General features: G+C 49.5%; 1 protein-coding gene across 8 annotated transcripts in view; it reads right to left on the bottom strand.

Moving 5' to 3' along the window:
- Positions 1 to 17500, bottom strand: part of LOC113817895 (serine/arginine repetitive matrix protein 2) — a 288790-nt gene that overhangs the window by 113260 nt on the left and 158030 nt on the right. For 5 of the 8 annotated variants that reach the window (XM_070137657.1, XM_070137658.1, XM_070137656.1 and 2 more), the window contains exon 1: positions 3661 to 6164. The exons of the other annotated variants lie outside the window; for them this stretch is intronic. In XM_070137657.1, the coding sequence (XP_069993758.1) occupies positions 3661 to 5124 (1464 nt within the window). In that variant the 5' untranslated portion in view covers positions 5125 to 6164. Of the gene's footprint in view, positions 1 to 3660; positions 6165 to 17500 lie in introns of those variants that run through there. 8 annotated transcript variants of the gene reach the window in all.

Here is a 17500-nt window from a genome sequence, read left to right as displayed (position 1 = left end):
GGTAAAAAAAATGAAAAAAATAGAAAAGAAATAGAAAGAGAGAAAAAAAAAAACAATATCATCAAAGGACCTGAACTTAAAAAAAGAAAAAAAAAGTCAGAGGAAATTAGTCCAATAGGTAATCCAACCATGCGAACAAAAAATGAGGGCGCGAGCTTATCAAAAGAACGAAAAAAGGGAAAAACAAACTTTAGAAACAAAAGGAGAAGGAGGAAACGGAAACGGAGGAGGAGAAAGAGGGGAGAAGGAGAAAGAGGAGGAGGAGGATAAAAAGGAAATATGGGGATGGAGAAAGGGGACGGGGAGGAAAAAGGGATGGAGAAGGAAAAGAAGGAATGGAAGAAGATAAGGGAGCAGGATAATACAAAGTGAAGGACACCGGTAATAAATACGAAGTAAAATAAAATAAAATACAAAAACAACGCTCTTTAGAAATAAGGCGATTAAGATGCGATAAAGCAAACAGTAATGACAATGACAATAACAAGCATGAAACTATCAATAATAGATAGGCCTGTCATTCAACTAATACATGAACAAAAGACAAAATCCTGATGCTAAGACTAAAAAGAACAACAACGATAACAGGAATTTCGGCGGAAAAAAGGAAAGGAGGACGAAGAGAGAAGTAATATAAACAGCAAAAGTATTAAAAATCATCTAATGAGCCTAATTATAATTGCCATAACATCAGCAAAAGACTAACGATCCTAAGAATAGTTACAAAAAATTTAAAAAAACGTAATAGAAATCAGTAATAATGACAATATCCTCAAAATCACTATCAATAGTAACACCGTCAATAACAATAACACCAACAACAGTAATAATACTAACATCATCCGGTTTGTCACGGGGGAAATCCCAAGACAGGGAAGGAGAGGGTGAGAGAAGGAGAAGCAGAAGGAGAGAAGAAGGAAAAGGAGAAGGAGAGAAAGAGAGAGAGGGAGAAAGAGAGTAAGAAGGAGAAGGAGAGAGGGAGAGAGGAGAGAGGGAGAGAGGAGAGAGGAGAGAGGAGAGAGGAGAGAGGAGAGAGAGGGAGGGAGGGAGGGAGGGAGGGAGGGAGGGAGGGAGGGAGGGAGGGAGAGAGAGGAGAGAGAGAGAGAGAGAGAGAGAGAGAGAGAGAGAGAGAGAGAGAGAGAGAGAGAGAGAGAGAGAGAGAGAGAGAGAGAGAGAGAGAGAGAGAGACAGAGAGAGAGACAGAGAGATGTAGAAGGAGAATGTGAATGACAAGAAAGAAAGAAATAAGTAGAGACAGGAAGACAAGGCGGAGATGGAGATAGGGGTAAGAGGCTGAGATGGCGATAGGGGGGGGGGGCGGACCTTGACAGAGGGTACAGCGGAGGCCCACCGGAAATCCCGCGCGTGCCTCGCCGACCCCACATGTCATCCCGATTATAAGAACTATTCGTCAGGGAAGATATTTTTAGTGAAAATAATAAATCAAAAATAACAACAATCATCTGGATTACTATAGGGACATTACGAAAAGGGAAGCGACACTAAGTTAACGCTAACAATAACAACGACGGCAGGATTGTTAAAAAAAGTTCCAGTAATAAAAAAAAATTATACATTTGTCATAATGTGGTGGTGGTGGAGGTGGGGGGGGGGGGTCGTGTATGTATGCACGTATAAGTGTATGTATATGTGTATGTTTGTACATGTGCGGGTGCATTTGCATGTATCTGCAAACAAAATATCGTGTTGATAGATGCGCAACAAACGAAAAAGACAATCAGACAGACAGACAGATAGACAGACAGTGAGATGAGTGAAGAGAGAGAAAGACCTGTAACACAGCCTCGAGAGCAGGCATGACCCTCATGAGCCCTGGCGCCAACTCACGACGTTATCATCCCCCCCATTCCGTCATTCTCTCATCGAGCCTCATTTCGCTCTCCTCCTTCCTCTCTCTTTCCCTATTTCTCTTCCCTTTAACCCTCACCCACTCCCTTCATTCCTTTCTTTCTTCCTTGTTCATTTTTATTTCTTCCTATATTCGTTTTTCCCTCCTCCTTCGCTCCCATCTCCCTCCCTCACTATCTCCCTTAATTCTCCTCCCTTTCTTTCAAATCTTTCTTCCTTTCCTTTACGTTCTTCTATTTTTTTCTTTACTCATTTCGTCCTTTCCCTACATCCTTCCTCACTTCCATCCTTCTCTCCTTTCTTTCTTCTTTCTCCCTTCTTCTTTTTCCTTCCTCCTTCCTCCCCTTCCCCTACCACCTCCTTCTCCCCCTCCCCTCCCACCTCCCTCTTCCCTTCCCTCTGAAACCAAGGGTAATAGGCTATTTAGAGAGGGGAAGGGGGAGGAGGAGTGGGAGGGCGAGGTTGAGAAGGAGGGCGATGGGGGGGGGGGGGGCAAGGGGGTGGTTATGGCGGCGATAACCTGCAACTTGCAACTTAACATGAGAAACACCGGCCACGAGAGTACTGGCGCTGGCACGATACAAGATATATCGGTGCTCGAGTCCCTTTTTTTTTTAATAAGGTGCGGGGCCTTGACACCGTTACTCTCTCTCTCTCTCTCTTTTTTCTCTCTCTACTTCCATTCTACCTTTCCTCTCCCTTTCTCCTTCTCTCTCTTCTTCCCTTCTACCTTTCCTCTCCCTTTCTCTTTCCCTTCCCTTTTACCTTTCCTCCTCCTCTTTTCTCCTTACATTCTACCTTTCCTCTCCCTTCTCCTTTATTTCCCTTTTACCTTTCCTCCTCCTTTCTCCTTCCCATCTTTCCTCTCCCTTTCTCCTTCCCCCCTACCTTTCCTCTCCCTTTCTCCTTCCCATCTACCTTTCCTCTCCCTTTCTCCTTCCCATCTACCTTTCCTCTCCCTTTCTCCTTCCCATCTACCTTTCTCCTTCCCATCTCCCTTTCTCCTTCCCTTCTACCTTTCCTCTCCCTTTCTCCTTCCCTTCTACCTTTTCTTTCCCTTTTCCCTTTCATCTCCCTTTCTCTTTCGGTCGCCTCCCTACTTCCCTTCGTGCGATCCTAATCGTCGTCTCCATTTTCCACGATCCGGCCTTGCCCTCCTCTTATTATAGTATCCTTACCACGACCCCGCCCCCTCCCCCACCGACCTCCCCTCCCGCCCGCCACGTAAGATCAGAGATGCCATTCATGTGCCAAGCAGTATCAACTCGAGTGCCTGCTGGTGCCTCCCGGGTGCCAGCGAGGGAGAGGCCGTCTGAGCGGTTGTGTGTTCTCCTCCACCTGTATGACCCCTGCGTGATTTCTCTGCTGGTGTTTATATTCATCGTTGTCTCGGGTCCTGGACGCTTTCGACTGTGTCGGGCGGATAATTTAGGCTTATGCTAAACATCTGTCAAGCGATTAAAGAAAGCTTGCAAGTATCGCGACGAGAAAACGCAAGATTTAGATCCGGCAGATAAATTACACCCCTTCTGAGAACCCACTTACAAAAATATTTAAATCAATGAATATCGTATTAACATGTGTTGAAAGACCAAATACTGCAGGCGGTAGTCATGGTGACTAAGAGTGGTAATCATGGTAATTGCGAAAATGGCATTTGTGATATCTGTGGTGACAAGGATGAAAATGACGATAATGCCGTTTACACCGAAAATAATAATGAATATAATAATGACAACTCCGCAAAATCCACCGTCCCAGATTTCCCGGACGCCCCCGCCCATGACTTACATCTTCGATGCGCGAAAAGGACGACGGCCTGAGTCGCTTGGGCTCCACCCTCCACGGCGACACGGACGAAGAAGGTGGACTCGAGTTGATGGCCCAGTCTGGCACAGCGCCGGAGGACGGGGAGGTGCCAGGTGTCCTCGAGGGGGATCTCAGGGGTGATCTGGAGGATGAGGTCGTGCGCCGCAGAGGAGGAGCGCCCGCTGAAGCGGCAGTGGTTGGGGTCCCCGGTGTGGTAGCGCTGGTGCCGGAGGACTCTGTGGTGGGGGGTGGGGCGCCAGTCCTCGCCAGTCCCCGCCTCACAATCGTCTTCACCTGCGGGCGACTCCTCCTTGGCGCTGGGTCGTTGCTGGCTGTTTCCTCACTTACAGTCTGGCTTCGGGCTTCTGCTTGAGTCTCTCTTGGTGTTTGGGTCGTCTCGGGCTTAGCTGCTTCCGCCGGTCCCTGTGGCGACGTCGGCGTCTTGGCCTTGTTCTTGCCTCTCGTCGTGGCCCAGTTCAAGGCCTGGATGGTCGGCTGGGCCGTCGCGGCCGTCGGCACCTGTGCTGGGACATGCTTCGCACCTTGAGTCGTGGCCTCGCTGGCTACAGGTGTTGCCTGACTCTGAGGCCTTGACTTCACCCACGTTGTTGATGGAAGCGTGACCTGGTTCTTTCGCACTCTAACCCAAGGCGGAACTTCGGGAGCTTCATTCGAATTGGCTTGAGCAGCGGCCTGGCTTTGGCCTCTCGTCTTGGCCCACGTCTTCGCGGAGGTCGTGGCCTGGCTCTGACCCTTGGCTTTGGTCGGGGCCGGCGATGACGCCGCAGGCTGGGCTGGAGCTGGCGTCTTCACCTGACTTGCAGTCTGACTCAGCCATTTCGTCTCGTTCGAAGTCGCGACTCCAGGTTTGGCAGAAGCGGCGGGACCGCTCGTGCCTTGGGCGGTCGATGGCTTGGAGGGGTTGAATCTGACGGGCGACCAGGAGGGCGACCTCAGGGCGCCGCTTGAAGGCGTGTACGGCGTGGGTGCGAGGAGGAAGTTGCTGCTCCTTGAAAGAGGTCGATTCCCAACTGTGCAAACCGGGATGTCCGAGGAAGATAAGGAGGTTGCCCTGTTGCCTATGCCTCCAGGGACAGTTACGGAGGGGAGGTTGGACGAGGAGAACGAGTTCGTCTGTGTACTGAATACTTCCGCCGAAGTGACACTCGGCACGTTTGAGGTCGAGTGGGACGAATTTCTTAAAGGATATCCCCCTGGACCTGTGGTTGTACTCGAGATTCTGGAGGAAGAAATAGGCTTCGAGCCCCCGAAGAACCGCTTAGCCTCCGCGACGTTGGAGGTCGAGAAGGACGTTGTCTTGGCCGGGAATCCTCCGGCGGAAGCTACAAGGCCTATCCTGTTCGCATCCTCGCACGATGCGCTTCGACCTATGGCATGCGCGGGTGGCATGTTGTAACTGAGTGTGATGTGCAGCGTCGAGACCATCCTGTCCTTGCGTGTCGACACCTGCTCTCTCTCCCAACAGATGTTTGATAGTAAAAGTGAAACAGGTGTTCAGCTTTTAATGACGCTGACAGAACAGGTATTTCATCTCTTCCTGGGACCCTAAATATGTCCCTAACATATTCTGAATCTCTCCACTATCTAAATTTCGCATTTCCCAGGACGACGACTGAGGGCGATGTTAACGCGATGCAGCTGGGTGAATTGACGGCTAGATGCAATGATAAAAAAAAGTGATGATGTGAAAATAACGATGATGACGTCGATGTCGTCAATGCAGGGATTGGATATGGCCAGTATCATATGGAAGGCATAGTGATGATTGCATTTGATGTAACAACAACTGCGTTACTTTCGGTGTCTCCACGCCTACACAGGGTCTACTCTCTGTCTACCCTCAACGCCCACGCTCACACGAGGGTCTTCTTGGCTCGCCACCAGACGGCGAAGTTGATGATAAACAGGCACTAGCCTCTCCTTGCCCTGCCCCTCCACCCCTGCCCGCGCCCGCCTGCTCTCTGGACCACGTGGTGAGGGAGGCACGGTTCTCGCTCAGGGCAAGAGGGTCACAAGGCGCTCGTCAACTACGACCAGGATGCGTCAGACGGAACGACCTTCCTCACTACGACGACGACCACATGGGGCTTCGACGTCCTTTAATCCTTCCTAATCTTATATGCTAACGAAGGATACTTTGCACTACACACTTTTTTCGAGCTCCCTCAACTTTTAAAGACCGAACACGTGCAAAAAAAGAGGACAGCAGATTCACTGGGAGCAAAAAAAAAATATTTACAGCACCGGGGACGAGGGTCATCACAAAAAGAGTAATCACAGACACATTTCAAGCTTCCAGGGCACCACCGATAAGGATCCGCGAGAACCCCCTTCTAGATCTTACAAGATCCTTTGCAAGCATCCTACGAGCCCCAACACAGCGCACTGCCACCAAGCCCGCCCATCCACGCACGCGCACGCACGCTGCCCCACACGTTCCTAGTGACCGACTGCCGCCCGTGGCTCCGTCAGAGTGCCAGTAGTGTGCCCCCGTGCCGCCCTCCCTTGCCACCCCTCCCGTGCCACCCTTCTCGACACCCTCCCTCCTCCCCTTTCTCCCCTCCCTCCTCCCCTTTCTCCCCTCCCTCCTCTCCCGCCCAATGCTCTCCAGGCATAACTTGGCACCCCCCGCCCCTACATTACTATAATTATCCCGACACCTTTACGGATCTCGGCGAGAGGAAAGACAGGTGGGAAGGAGACCAGGCCGCGTGGAGGGACATCCCGGACCTCTGCGATCGCCGAGGAGGGAAGGAGAGCGAAGGAGAGAGGGGGAGAGAAATGGGAAGCGAAAAAAGGAGAGAAAACGAGGAGGAATAAGGAGGGTAAAAGAGGAATGTGGGACATATTAGCGACACCCTCTTTAGTCTAGTGCCTTCTCTAGCGCACGAGGGTGGCGGGGCTCCATACCACTACAGAGGAGGAAAGAGATTGAAGAAGGATAAACCATAATAGAAAGAAAAAAGTGAGACGAAACATAAGAAAAAGAAGTAACCGTGAATAAGAAAAAAAAAGAAAGAAAGGGGGGATTGAGACGCAAAAGAAAGGAGAAGCGAGCGAGGATAAGATGGAGGGATCACAGAGGCAGGAGAAAGAGGGGTTCACTGAGCAACGCGCTGTCGGCCACACAGTGCAACCAGTGTTAGCTGTACTTTAGACTTGCGAGATCCATTACCATAGCGTAATACAGATCTCGCTCTCGCTCTGTCCCGCTCTGTCTCCCTGTGTCTCTGTTTCTGTTTCTATCTCTCTGTCTGCCTGTCATTACCGCAATATAGTCTCTCTTTCTGTGTGTGTGCTTGTGAGTGTGTGCGTGCGTGTGTGTGTGCGCGTGTGTGTTTCTTTCTTTCTGTCTCTTCTAATTTTCCCTCTTGTGTATGTTTCTCTGTATCCCTGCACCTCTGTCTTCCTTTCTCTCCTCTCTTCTCTTCTTTCTCTCTCTATCTCTCTTTCGCTCGAAAACTACTTTCTCTCTTTATCCTTTCGCGCTCTGCAATACATCTAAATTTGTCCCCTCTCCTCCTCACTCGAATTCCCACGAACTCAAGGGAAACCAACCCTTCCTCTCAACCCCTTCCTTCCCCCGCCCCAACCTCTAAAATCTTCCCCCTCTCCCTCGTATATCTCATGCCCCCACCCCCCTCACCCCCACCCTCCACGCGCACCCCCTGCCCCCTTCCTTCCACCGGAACCGCTCGCGCCCGACAATAAACACGCCCCTACAAATTACCCTTTGCCTCTCCCTATCCTTCTTCTGTCCCCCCTCTCTCTCTCTCTCTCCCTCTCTCTCTCTCTCTCTCTCTCTCTCTCTCTCTCTCTCTCTCTCTCTCTCTCTCTCTCTCTCTCTCTCTCTCTCTCTCTCTCTCTCTCTCTCTCTCTCTCTCTCTCTCTCTCTCTCTCTCTCTCCTTCTCCTTTTCTTCTCCTCTTCTCCTTCTCCTTCTCCTTCTCCTTCTCCTTCTCCTTCTCCTTCTCCTTCTCCTTCTCCTTCTCCTTCTCCTTCTCCTTCTCCTTCTCCTTCTCCTTCTCCTTCTCCTTCTCCTTCTCCTTCTCCTTCTCCTTCTCCTTCTCCTTCTCCTTCTCCTTCTCCTTCTCCTTCTCCTTCTCCTTCTCCTTCTCCTTCTCCTTCTCCTTCTCCTTCTCCTTCTCTTCTCTTCTCTTCTCTTCTCTTCTCTTCTCTTCTCTTCTCTTCTCTTCTCTTCTCTTCTCTTCTCTTCTCTTCTCTTCTCTTCTCTTCTCTTCTCTTCTCTTCTCTTCCTCTTCTCTTCTCTTCTCTTCTCTTCTCTTCTTCTTCTCTTCTCTTCTCTTCTCTTCTCTTCTCTTCTCTTCTCTTCTCTTCTCTTCTCTTCTCTTCTCTTCTCTTCTCTTTCTCTCTCTCGAAAGAGAGAGAAAGTCTTTGTTATAATAAATTGAGAATTTTGTACAAAAATTAACAATTCTATCGGTTACTTTGGAAAGATGATGACGCAAGCTTCAACAATAATGACAACAAAAAGTAAAAATGCAATACCAATACAAGAAAACTATAATGATCCTGATGATAATCATAACAATGACAATAACATAAAAATAGGCGGAGGAGCAGGAGAAGGAGGAGGGGGGGAGCGGGAGGAGGAGGGTGAAGGGTAAGAGGAGGAGGATAGGGAAGGAGGAGGAAGAGAAGGAGAAGAAGAAGAAGAGGAGGAGGAGGAGGAGGAGGAAGGAAAGGGGGGACGGGAAAATGAAAAAAATATATATATAAACAAAATAATGAAAACGGAGAATGATGAAAAGCGAAAATACACACGAACAATCAGATGAAAATAGGCACAAAACAGGAAAAGAGAAACAGCAACGGGAAAAACCGAAGGGTAGAGAATGGAGGAAAGGGGAAAGAACAGTGGACAGTCATAACAAAGACGGTCTGTGTTCTGGCGCCGCCTGGGAGGTACGGCCGCCGCGCCCGCCCGCTTCGCTGCCACTCACGCTCATTAGGGGGTTAGATCTTTTATGGGTCTGGGCGTGTATACATTCATATATACATATATATACATACATACACGTACGTATATGCGTATGTGTGTGTGTGTGTGTGTGTGTGTGTGTGTGTGTGTGTGTGTGTGTGTGTGTGTGTGTGTGTGTGTGTGTGTGTGTGTGTGTGTGTGTGTGTGTGTGTGTGTGTGTGTGTGTGTGTGTGTGTATGTGTATGTGTGTGTGTGTGTGTGTGTGCGTGTGCGTGTGCGTGTGCGTGTGAGTGTGAGTGTGCGTGTGCGTGTGCGTGTGCGTGCGCCCGTGTGCGTGTGCGTGAGCCCGTGTGCGTGTGCGTGAGCCCGTGTGCGCGTGCGTGCGCCCGTGTGCGTGTGCGTGCGCCCGTGTGCGTGTGCGTGCGCCCGTGTGCGTGTGCGTGCGCCCGTGTGCGTGTGCGTGCGCCCGTGTGCATGTGCGTGCGCCCGTGTGCGTGCGCGTGCGCCCGTGTGCATGTGTGTGCGTGTGTATCACAAGACCAGGGGACTTTTTGTTTAGGTCCCTGCTACGCGATCCCACACCTGCGTTCTGCTCATTTCCCTCCTTCCTTCCCCTCTCAATCCCCCTTTCCTGTCCTGCTCTGCTCTTCCCTTCCCGAGGATCCCGGGACTTGCCACAGGAAGCGATGCAAATCATTATAATATACAAACGGCGAGGAAAGTCTTCATTTTTTGCGAACTTTAAGAAAGCAGTTTTTGAGATTTAGGAGATGTATGTGTCTGTGTACGTGCAATTGCATACGTGAGTTTGTTATGTAAGTACGTGTATATGAGCAAGTACAGGTATTATGTGTTTATATGCACGTGTATGTGTATGTGTACGCCTCCTTACCTGTATGTATGTGCATGTGTACAGGTATGTGCACGTGTGTATATGCGTGCGTGAACGTGTGTATATGCGTGCGTGAACGTGTGCATATGTACAAATAAGTGCATATATATGTATGAGTACATATACGCGTATGTGCACGTATGTGAATATCCACATGTATGCATATGTATTGTGAATTTATAGGTTTGCAAAACTTGAAAAATTGTAAAATAAACAAACAATGAAAAGAGATCCGCTACAAATAGAATCACGAAGAAAAAAATGTTTCGCGAGCCGTCCCCTGCAGTGGCCCAAGAAATGGTCCCTCGCGCGCTCTCTATCCATCTTCGCCTCCATTGCCGTTAATAGGATGCGGGCAAATTTACTGTGTATTCTAAGATATACAGATTGTGGAGTGAGAAGGAGAGGGGGAGAGGGAGAAGGATAGAGAGAGAGAGAGGAAAGGGGAAGGGAGACGGAGAGGCGGGGAGGTAGAGGGAGGAGAGAAAGGAGGGAGGGAAGGAAGGAAGGAAGGAAGGAGGGAGGGAGGGGGGGAGGGAGGGAGGGAGGGAGGGAGGGAGGGAGGGAGGGAGAGAGAGAGGGAGAGAGAGAGAGAGAGAGAGAGAGAGAGAGAGAGAGAGAGAGAGAGAGAGAGAGAGAGAGAGAGAGAGAGAGAGAGAGAGAGAGAGAGAGAGAGAGAGAGAGAGAGAGAGAGAGAGAGAGAAAGAGGAAGAGAGAGGGAAAGAAGAGGTAGAGGGAGGGAGGGAGAGTCGGATGAGAGAAAAGAAAAGAAATAGGAAGGAAGGAAAAGACAAAAAAAGAGAAGAGAAGGGACGCGAAAGAGGAGAGGGAAAAAGGGAAAGAAAGTGAGCGGTTGGCCCAGACGTTTAATTCTGCACCAGGATGTCAAGATAACTCACGCAACCGCCGCGGGCTCAGCACCTGCCGGCGGCCTACACACATACCTGCGAAAAAGAAAAAAAAGGCTGTTAAAAAAACAACTAAAGATAACATTTGACGGACTCATTTGATAACATAAACCGAATTATACAATCACACACGCCTTTTCATCCAAATATATGCACATACACACAAAAAACACAAACACACACACACACACACACACACACACACACACACACACACACACACACACACACACACACACACACACACACACACACACACACACACAGCCCCCCCCCCTAATCTATGGGTCGAAACGGCAAAAATCCGTCTATGTTTAGCGAGCTCGTGACCTTGACATCCCTTCCTCCCCCTCTCGGTAACCAGTCGTGAGTTAACGCTCCGTTTATTTATTCGCTATCTCTCCCTCCCTCCCCTCCCACTCCACCCTCTCCCATCTTCCAATTCCCTCTTCTCCCCCTCCCTTTCCCTCTCCTCTCTCTCCCACCTTCCTCCCCCTCAACTCCCGCCTCTCCCATCCTCCTCCTCTTCCCTCTTCTCCCACTCCCATCCTGCTCCACTTCCTTCTTCCCCTCCTAATCTTCCTCCCCTTCCCTCTTCTCCTTCTTTCTCTCCCTTCCCCCCCTCCCATCCTCCTCCCCCTTAACTCCCTCCAACTCCCCCCTCCCCCCATCCTCCTCCCCTTCCCCCTCTCCTCTCATTTTTCTTCCTTTCTCGTCACGCCTTTGATACGCTACGACTTGTCTTGGCGAATCATCTTTTATCTCTCTTCTCTTTTCTTTCTCGGCCAGTCATCTCTTTTTCTTTCTTTTCCCTTTCCTCTCTCTATTTTTGTAGTATATTCCATTCCCCACTTTCTCTCTCTCTCTCTCTCCCTCTTTCTCTTTCCCCTTCTTTCTCTCTCCCCTTCTTTCTCTCTCCCCCTCTTTCTTTCCCCCCCTCTCTCTCTCCCCCTCCCCTTCGTCCCCCTCCTCTTCTCCCTCTCCCCCTCCTCTTCTCCCTCTACCCCCTCCTTTTCTCCCTCTAACCCTTCCTCTTCTCCCTCTCCCTCTTCCCTCCTCTCCTGCCCCCCCTGTCCCTCCGCGTCCTCCCCTCTCCAGCCCGTCGCTAGTCGCACTTCCTCCGTCAGTTCATCCTAGCATGACGCGGCCGCCAGGGGAAGCGACGCCTCACCCGCAACCGAGGTCCTCCTCACACGGACTCCCTTATACGGTCCGTCTGCCTCTCTTCCTAATTACGAGCTCTTAATTAACGTGTGCATCTGCATTCCTTCTTCTCCCTTCCCTCTCCCTCCTTCTCCCTTTCCCTTCTCCTTTCTCTCCCTTTCACTCTTCCCTTGCCCTCTTCCTCTAGTTTTCCCCTCTTCTTGCCCTCTCCCTCTAATTTTCCCCTTCCCTTGCCCTCTCCTTTCCCTCTTCCCTCTCCCTCTAATTTTCCCCTTCCCTTGCCCTCTCCCTCTAATTTTCCCCCTTCCCTTGCCCTCTTCTTCTGATCTTCCCCTTCCCTTGCCCTCTTCCTCTAGTTTTCCCTTTATCTTGCCCTCTCCGTTCCCTTTTCCCACTCCCCTCTCCCTCTAAGTTTCCCCTTCCCTTGCTCTCTCCTTTCCCTCTTCCCACTCCCCTCCCCCTCTAATTTCCCCCTTCCCTTACCCTCTAATTTTCCCCTTTCCTTGCCCTCTCCCTCTGATTTCCCCCTCTCCTCTCCCTCTAATTTCCCCCTCTCCTTGCCCTCTCCCTCTCCCCTCTCCCGTGAGCCCCCATCCGAACACTAATGCAAGGGACCGTTACCGCTGGCAGCGAGGTATTTCGGGTCGTTAACAGCCCATTTCCAATTAGCAGGAAAATCCTAACTAACCGCAGGAGTGATGGCAGGTGAAGGCGCCGGTGGTGAGTGATGCTGGGGATGAGGTGAGTGTTGTGATGATGAGACGTTCCGAGTGATGAGTTCATCATTGTAGATAGTCAGGTGACGTTGAATGTAGCAATACAATACGAATGCTATAGATGTCGCTCATTTCTTTATGACTTATCTGATTCAACAAATGAAAATGGACGTTTATGTGAAATAAGAACGTCTGATATATGGCAGCCAATCTACACTGCCTGTCAGGTTGCTTCTGAATACACACAATAATAATAATGATGATGATGATGATGATAATGACAACAATAATAACGATGATAATAATGATAACAATACTACATATATCAACAATAATAATAATAATAACAAGAACAACATGATAATCAACCAATTCCACAGTGGCTACCCATGCATCACACAAACACCAGCCATATAACACAACCCAAAACACAAGTTCAAAACGAGGCCTGCCGAACCTAACACCACCCACCCCGCAGCTCCGACACCGACGCCCCCAGGGTAACCGCAACCCCCAGGAATCCCTCGGGTGAATAAGTGACGCAGGTGCCGGACAAGCCCACCGGGAAGGCAGCCGACGGCGGGGACAAGAATACCTGCGTCGGTACGTCTCTCGCGGCTGACGGAGGCCTCTGCGGTGCGTGTGATGAGAGAGGGTGGGGGTGGAGGGGGTGAATGGCGTAGGGGGAGGGGGAGGAAGGATGACAGGGAGGAGAGGGGACGGTAGGGTGAGAGGGGGAAGAGGGGAAAAGATAGAGTGAGGGGGGGGTGGAGAGGGGAATATGGGGTGAGAGGGGGAAGGTAGGGAGAGAGGGGGGAGAGCGGAAGGTTGGGTGAGAGGGAGAGGAGAAGGGGAGGTAAAGAAATGGTAAAGAGGGAGAGAAGGGGAGGGGACATTGAGGGCAGAATGATCAAAAGGGGGAGGAGGAAGGAAAGGGCGATGAGTGGGTGCAGGAAGATGGGGGTAGATGATCGAGATTGACGGAGAAGTGGGTGGATAATGATGGGGGAGAATTGGCGAAGGAGGAGGAGGGAGGGGGGAATCAAGAGAGAGAGAGGGCTGTGGTGATGGCGAAGTGGCACTGTGCCTTAATATGTGTCAACCTGAGATAGCGCGCTTGCGGAGGCTCTGCTGGCTGGCAGAAGGACGTATAAGGCATTTGCAATCGAGCGGCGTCTGGAATGGGAGGATGGAGGGATGGAAAACGGGGGAAATTCAGGAAGAGGGAACTTGGGAATTCGAGAGACGGTATGAATAAGGGAGGGGGAGGAAGAAGGGGAATGGGGGAAAGGGAGAAAGAAAAAGAAAAATGGAGAGAGCGAGAGCGAGAAAGAGAGAGAAAGAGACAGAGAGGGAGGGATTGAGGGAGGGAGGGAGGGAGAGAGGGAGAGAGGGAGAGAGAGAAAGAGAAAGAGAAAGAGAAATAGAGAGAGCGAGAGCGAGAAAGAGAGAGAGGGAGGAGAGAGGGAGAGAGAGAGGAGGAGAGAGGGAGAGAGGAGGAGAGAGGGAGAGAGGAGGAATGAGGGAGAGGAGGAGAGAGGGAGAGAGGAGGAGGGAGGGAGAGAGGGAGAGAGGGAGAGAGAGAGAGAGAGAGAGAGAGAGAGAGAGAGAGAGAGGGAGAGGGAGAGTATTGGAGGTATCCCAGCATGACTCAGAGCGCGGGTGAGGCAGCACTACATGGGTGGAGATCATCGCTCGGGCGATTTACGTTTCCCTCTGACACCTCCCCTTCTTACCCTCACTCTTACTCGCGTTTTTTTTTTCTTTCATTCTTTATTCCCTTTCTCTTTCTCTTTCTCTCTTTCTCTCGCTCTCTCTCTCTCACACACACTCTCTCTCTCACCCTTTTTCTCTCTCACTCTCTTACTTACTCTTTTACTTACTCTCTTACTCACTCACTCTTTTACTCTCTTACTTATTCACTTACTCTCATACTCACTTACTCTCATTCTCTTTCTTCCTTACACTCACTCACTCACTCTCCGCTCATATCTTCTGCCCCGCCCTTCTGGATGCCAATATCAATTAAGGGTAAAACATAACAAAAACACATGACTTAGAGCGAAAGAAAGAAACATTTCCACTGACAAACATTTACTCTGGCTCTCGTGACTCAGAACCTCGTCCAATTAGTGCCGGATTCTAGGGCCATGTGTTTTGTTGCGCCAAATATCAATAAAAACATTAATAATTGTGAATCATACACTCATTATACACACACACGTATGTATGTATGTGTGTGTTTGTGTGCGCGTGTGTGTGTCTGCGTACACACACACACACACACACACACACACACACACACACACACACACACACACACACACACTCATATATATATATATATATATATATATATATATATATATATATATATATATATATATACATACACATATGAAAATACACATATGTATATCTATATGCATAAATACGTACAAATATACATATGCTCTGCTCTTGTTTTACCTTTCTCAAATTCTCTCCAATTAACTCCTTTTCTCATTTCTATCTTCCTATTTCTCCCTTTTTTTCCCGTCCCCCTTCTCCCTCGCCCCATTTCTTTCCCCGTCCCCCTCCTGCTCCCCCTTTCTGCTCTTTCTCTAACCTCATCTCACCCCTTCCCCTACGCCCCCCTCTCCCCTTCCCTCCCCTCCCCCTCCTCCTCTCAGCGCATTCCCTGCACATCTTCCTCTGTCTGACACCCTTCTGTTACTAAGGCATGCGTAGATATTTATAATTCCCAGCCGGTCTCTTTATTCCACGGGAGTCTGGGGTGCAACCGGGGAGAAAACGGGGTCTGCGGATGGGGAGGAGAGGAAAATGGGAAAGAGATTTTAATTATTAATTCAGTGAGATTAATAATTATCATAACAATCTCAGTGGGAAGCTTATTAACCGGATAATACCGGATCGTAGCACACCAAAGGAGTTTAGAATCAAATATGCTACGTCAACAATCTTCGAAATATGAAAAGTTAATCATCGTAAGAAAATGAAATGATAGCGTTCATGACACAAGATACCAACAAGATTAATAGCGAAAAGATTAAGTGCTTTTAGATTTGTCTGATATTGCCATTATGAAAACAACCGCAAAAGTCTCGGGCTCCCGCACGCCCCATTTACCATGACAGGCATCTCAGGAAATGGTGCTGGCCGTTATTTTCTCTCTTTTTGTTTCCTTTTTTCGTTGTTTTTGGTGTGTAAAGTTACGTACGTCCACCCGAAAGGTCATTTGTGTCCTGGAACACACACTAGCGTCCCAGACACATATACAAGCAAAAATATGTATACAGTATCTGCCTAAGCGCGTGTTTTTCTTTTTAGGGAGAGAACAAGTGGAAAGAGAGTGAAAGGGAAAGAGATACGGACAGGGAAATGGAAGAGGGGAGAGAGAGAGAGAGAGAGAGAGAGAGAGAGAGAGAGAGAGAGAGAGAGAGAGAGAGAGAGAGAGAGAGAGAGAGAGAGAGAGAGAGAGAGAGAGAGAGAGAGAGAGAGAGAGAGAGAGAGAGAGAGATAGAGAGAGAGAGAGAGAGAGAGAGAGAGAGAGAGAGAGAGAGAGAGAGAGAGAGAGAGAGAGAGAGAGAGAGAGAGAGAGAGAGAGAGAGAGAGAGAGAGATAAAGAGAGAGAGAGAGAGAGAGAGAGAGAGAGAGAGAGAGAGAGAGAGAGAGAGAGAGAGAGAGAGAGAGAGAGAGAGAGAGAGAGAGAGAGAGAGATAGAGGGAGGGAGGAGGGAGGGAGGGAGGGAGGGAGGGAGGGAGGGAGGGAGAGAGGGAGGGAGAGAGAGAGAGAGAGAGAGAGAGAGAGAGAGAGAGAGAGAGAGAGAGAGAGAGAGAGAGAGAGAGAGAGAGAGAGAGAGAGAGAGAGCGGGGAGAGAGAAAACACACGCTCAGGTACCATTCTCGCTAACAGCACCTTTGCCTCCCTATGGGCGTCTCGCACCCGCCGCCACCCCGCCCACACGCCCACCACCAACATTACCCACTGACCCGTAACAGAGTGGCCACGCCTTTTGTTTCTCACACACGAAACTAGTTTACCAAACCTACAACACTGCAATTACAAAAGCAATTACGTCATCCCTTTGAGAAAGCTGTCACGTGCAAGATGATGAGTAAATTAAGAAAGGAAATCCAGTAATAACACGACTATATATAAATACAATCAGTGCCAGCGCTATCACCAATTCGAATTTAGATTATCATGACTGTGCGGGAGTGATAACGATGAACTTACTGATGATAAAAAACAGCAAAATGTGAATCAACAAAAAGAAAAAGCAACATCAAGCGTGGAACAACGGCCGCTAGCAACTTGAAAAAAAAAATGCTAACCGACCAAACACCATAAAGATGACGTCACTGTGATGAAGGACACATACACACCCTCTTCTCTCCCTCCCCCTCCCCTCTCCCTCCTCCCTCCTCTCTCTCCTTATTCCCTTTTTCTCCTCCAATATTATCCCTGTCCCCATGCCTCCTACCTTCCTCCATCTCGACAATAATTCCAAACCATAACAAATCGAACACAAGGCACAAAATCCAAACAAACAAGACGTTATGGACCCGTTCGCCGCAAGACAAAAGCGAAGCGGGAAGACGAAGCGTAAAAGCGGTGAATGAAAAGCGAATTCGCGCTGCACGGTGAATGGAGGAGAGAGGCGAGGAGTGAGCCACCCGATAAGCCACCCCAAACAAGTACAAGCAAGCAGGCAGGCAAGCAGAGGCCGTCAGACAGGTGAGTAAGCAGTCTAGAAGCCACTTTCACTCTCGCCAAGTTACACAAACGCAAAATACAACCGACAGACAACACATGTGCATATATACCTACGTGTACATAAAGACACTGTGGGTTGGAAATAATAAAAAAGCAAATACTTAAAAGTATATAAACAATAACAATCAAAACACATCCACATCTCCACCGCATCCTAATCCAAACATCCACACGCACAAATACACACACACACACACACACACACACACACACACACACACACATACACACACACACACACACACACACACACACCACAACCGCATCCACACCGACACCGACACCCACACCCACACCCCCACCCACACCCACACCCACTCGTCCCCAACGTCTCGCAAGTCCCCCTTGACACCGGCGGGCGGCCCACACGCGGGCCTTGCGCAACCAGACGCCAAATTCAC

This window comes from Penaeus vannamei, chromosome 23, assembly GCF_042767895.1.
Source record: "Penaeus vannamei isolate JL-2024 chromosome 23, ASM4276789v1, whole genome shotgun sequence".
In the NCBI taxonomy this organism is placed as follows: domain Eukaryota; kingdom Metazoa; phylum Arthropoda; class Malacostraca; order Decapoda; family Penaeidae; genus Penaeus; species Penaeus vannamei.
This window is presented reverse-complemented; position numbering and strand designations above follow the sequence as displayed.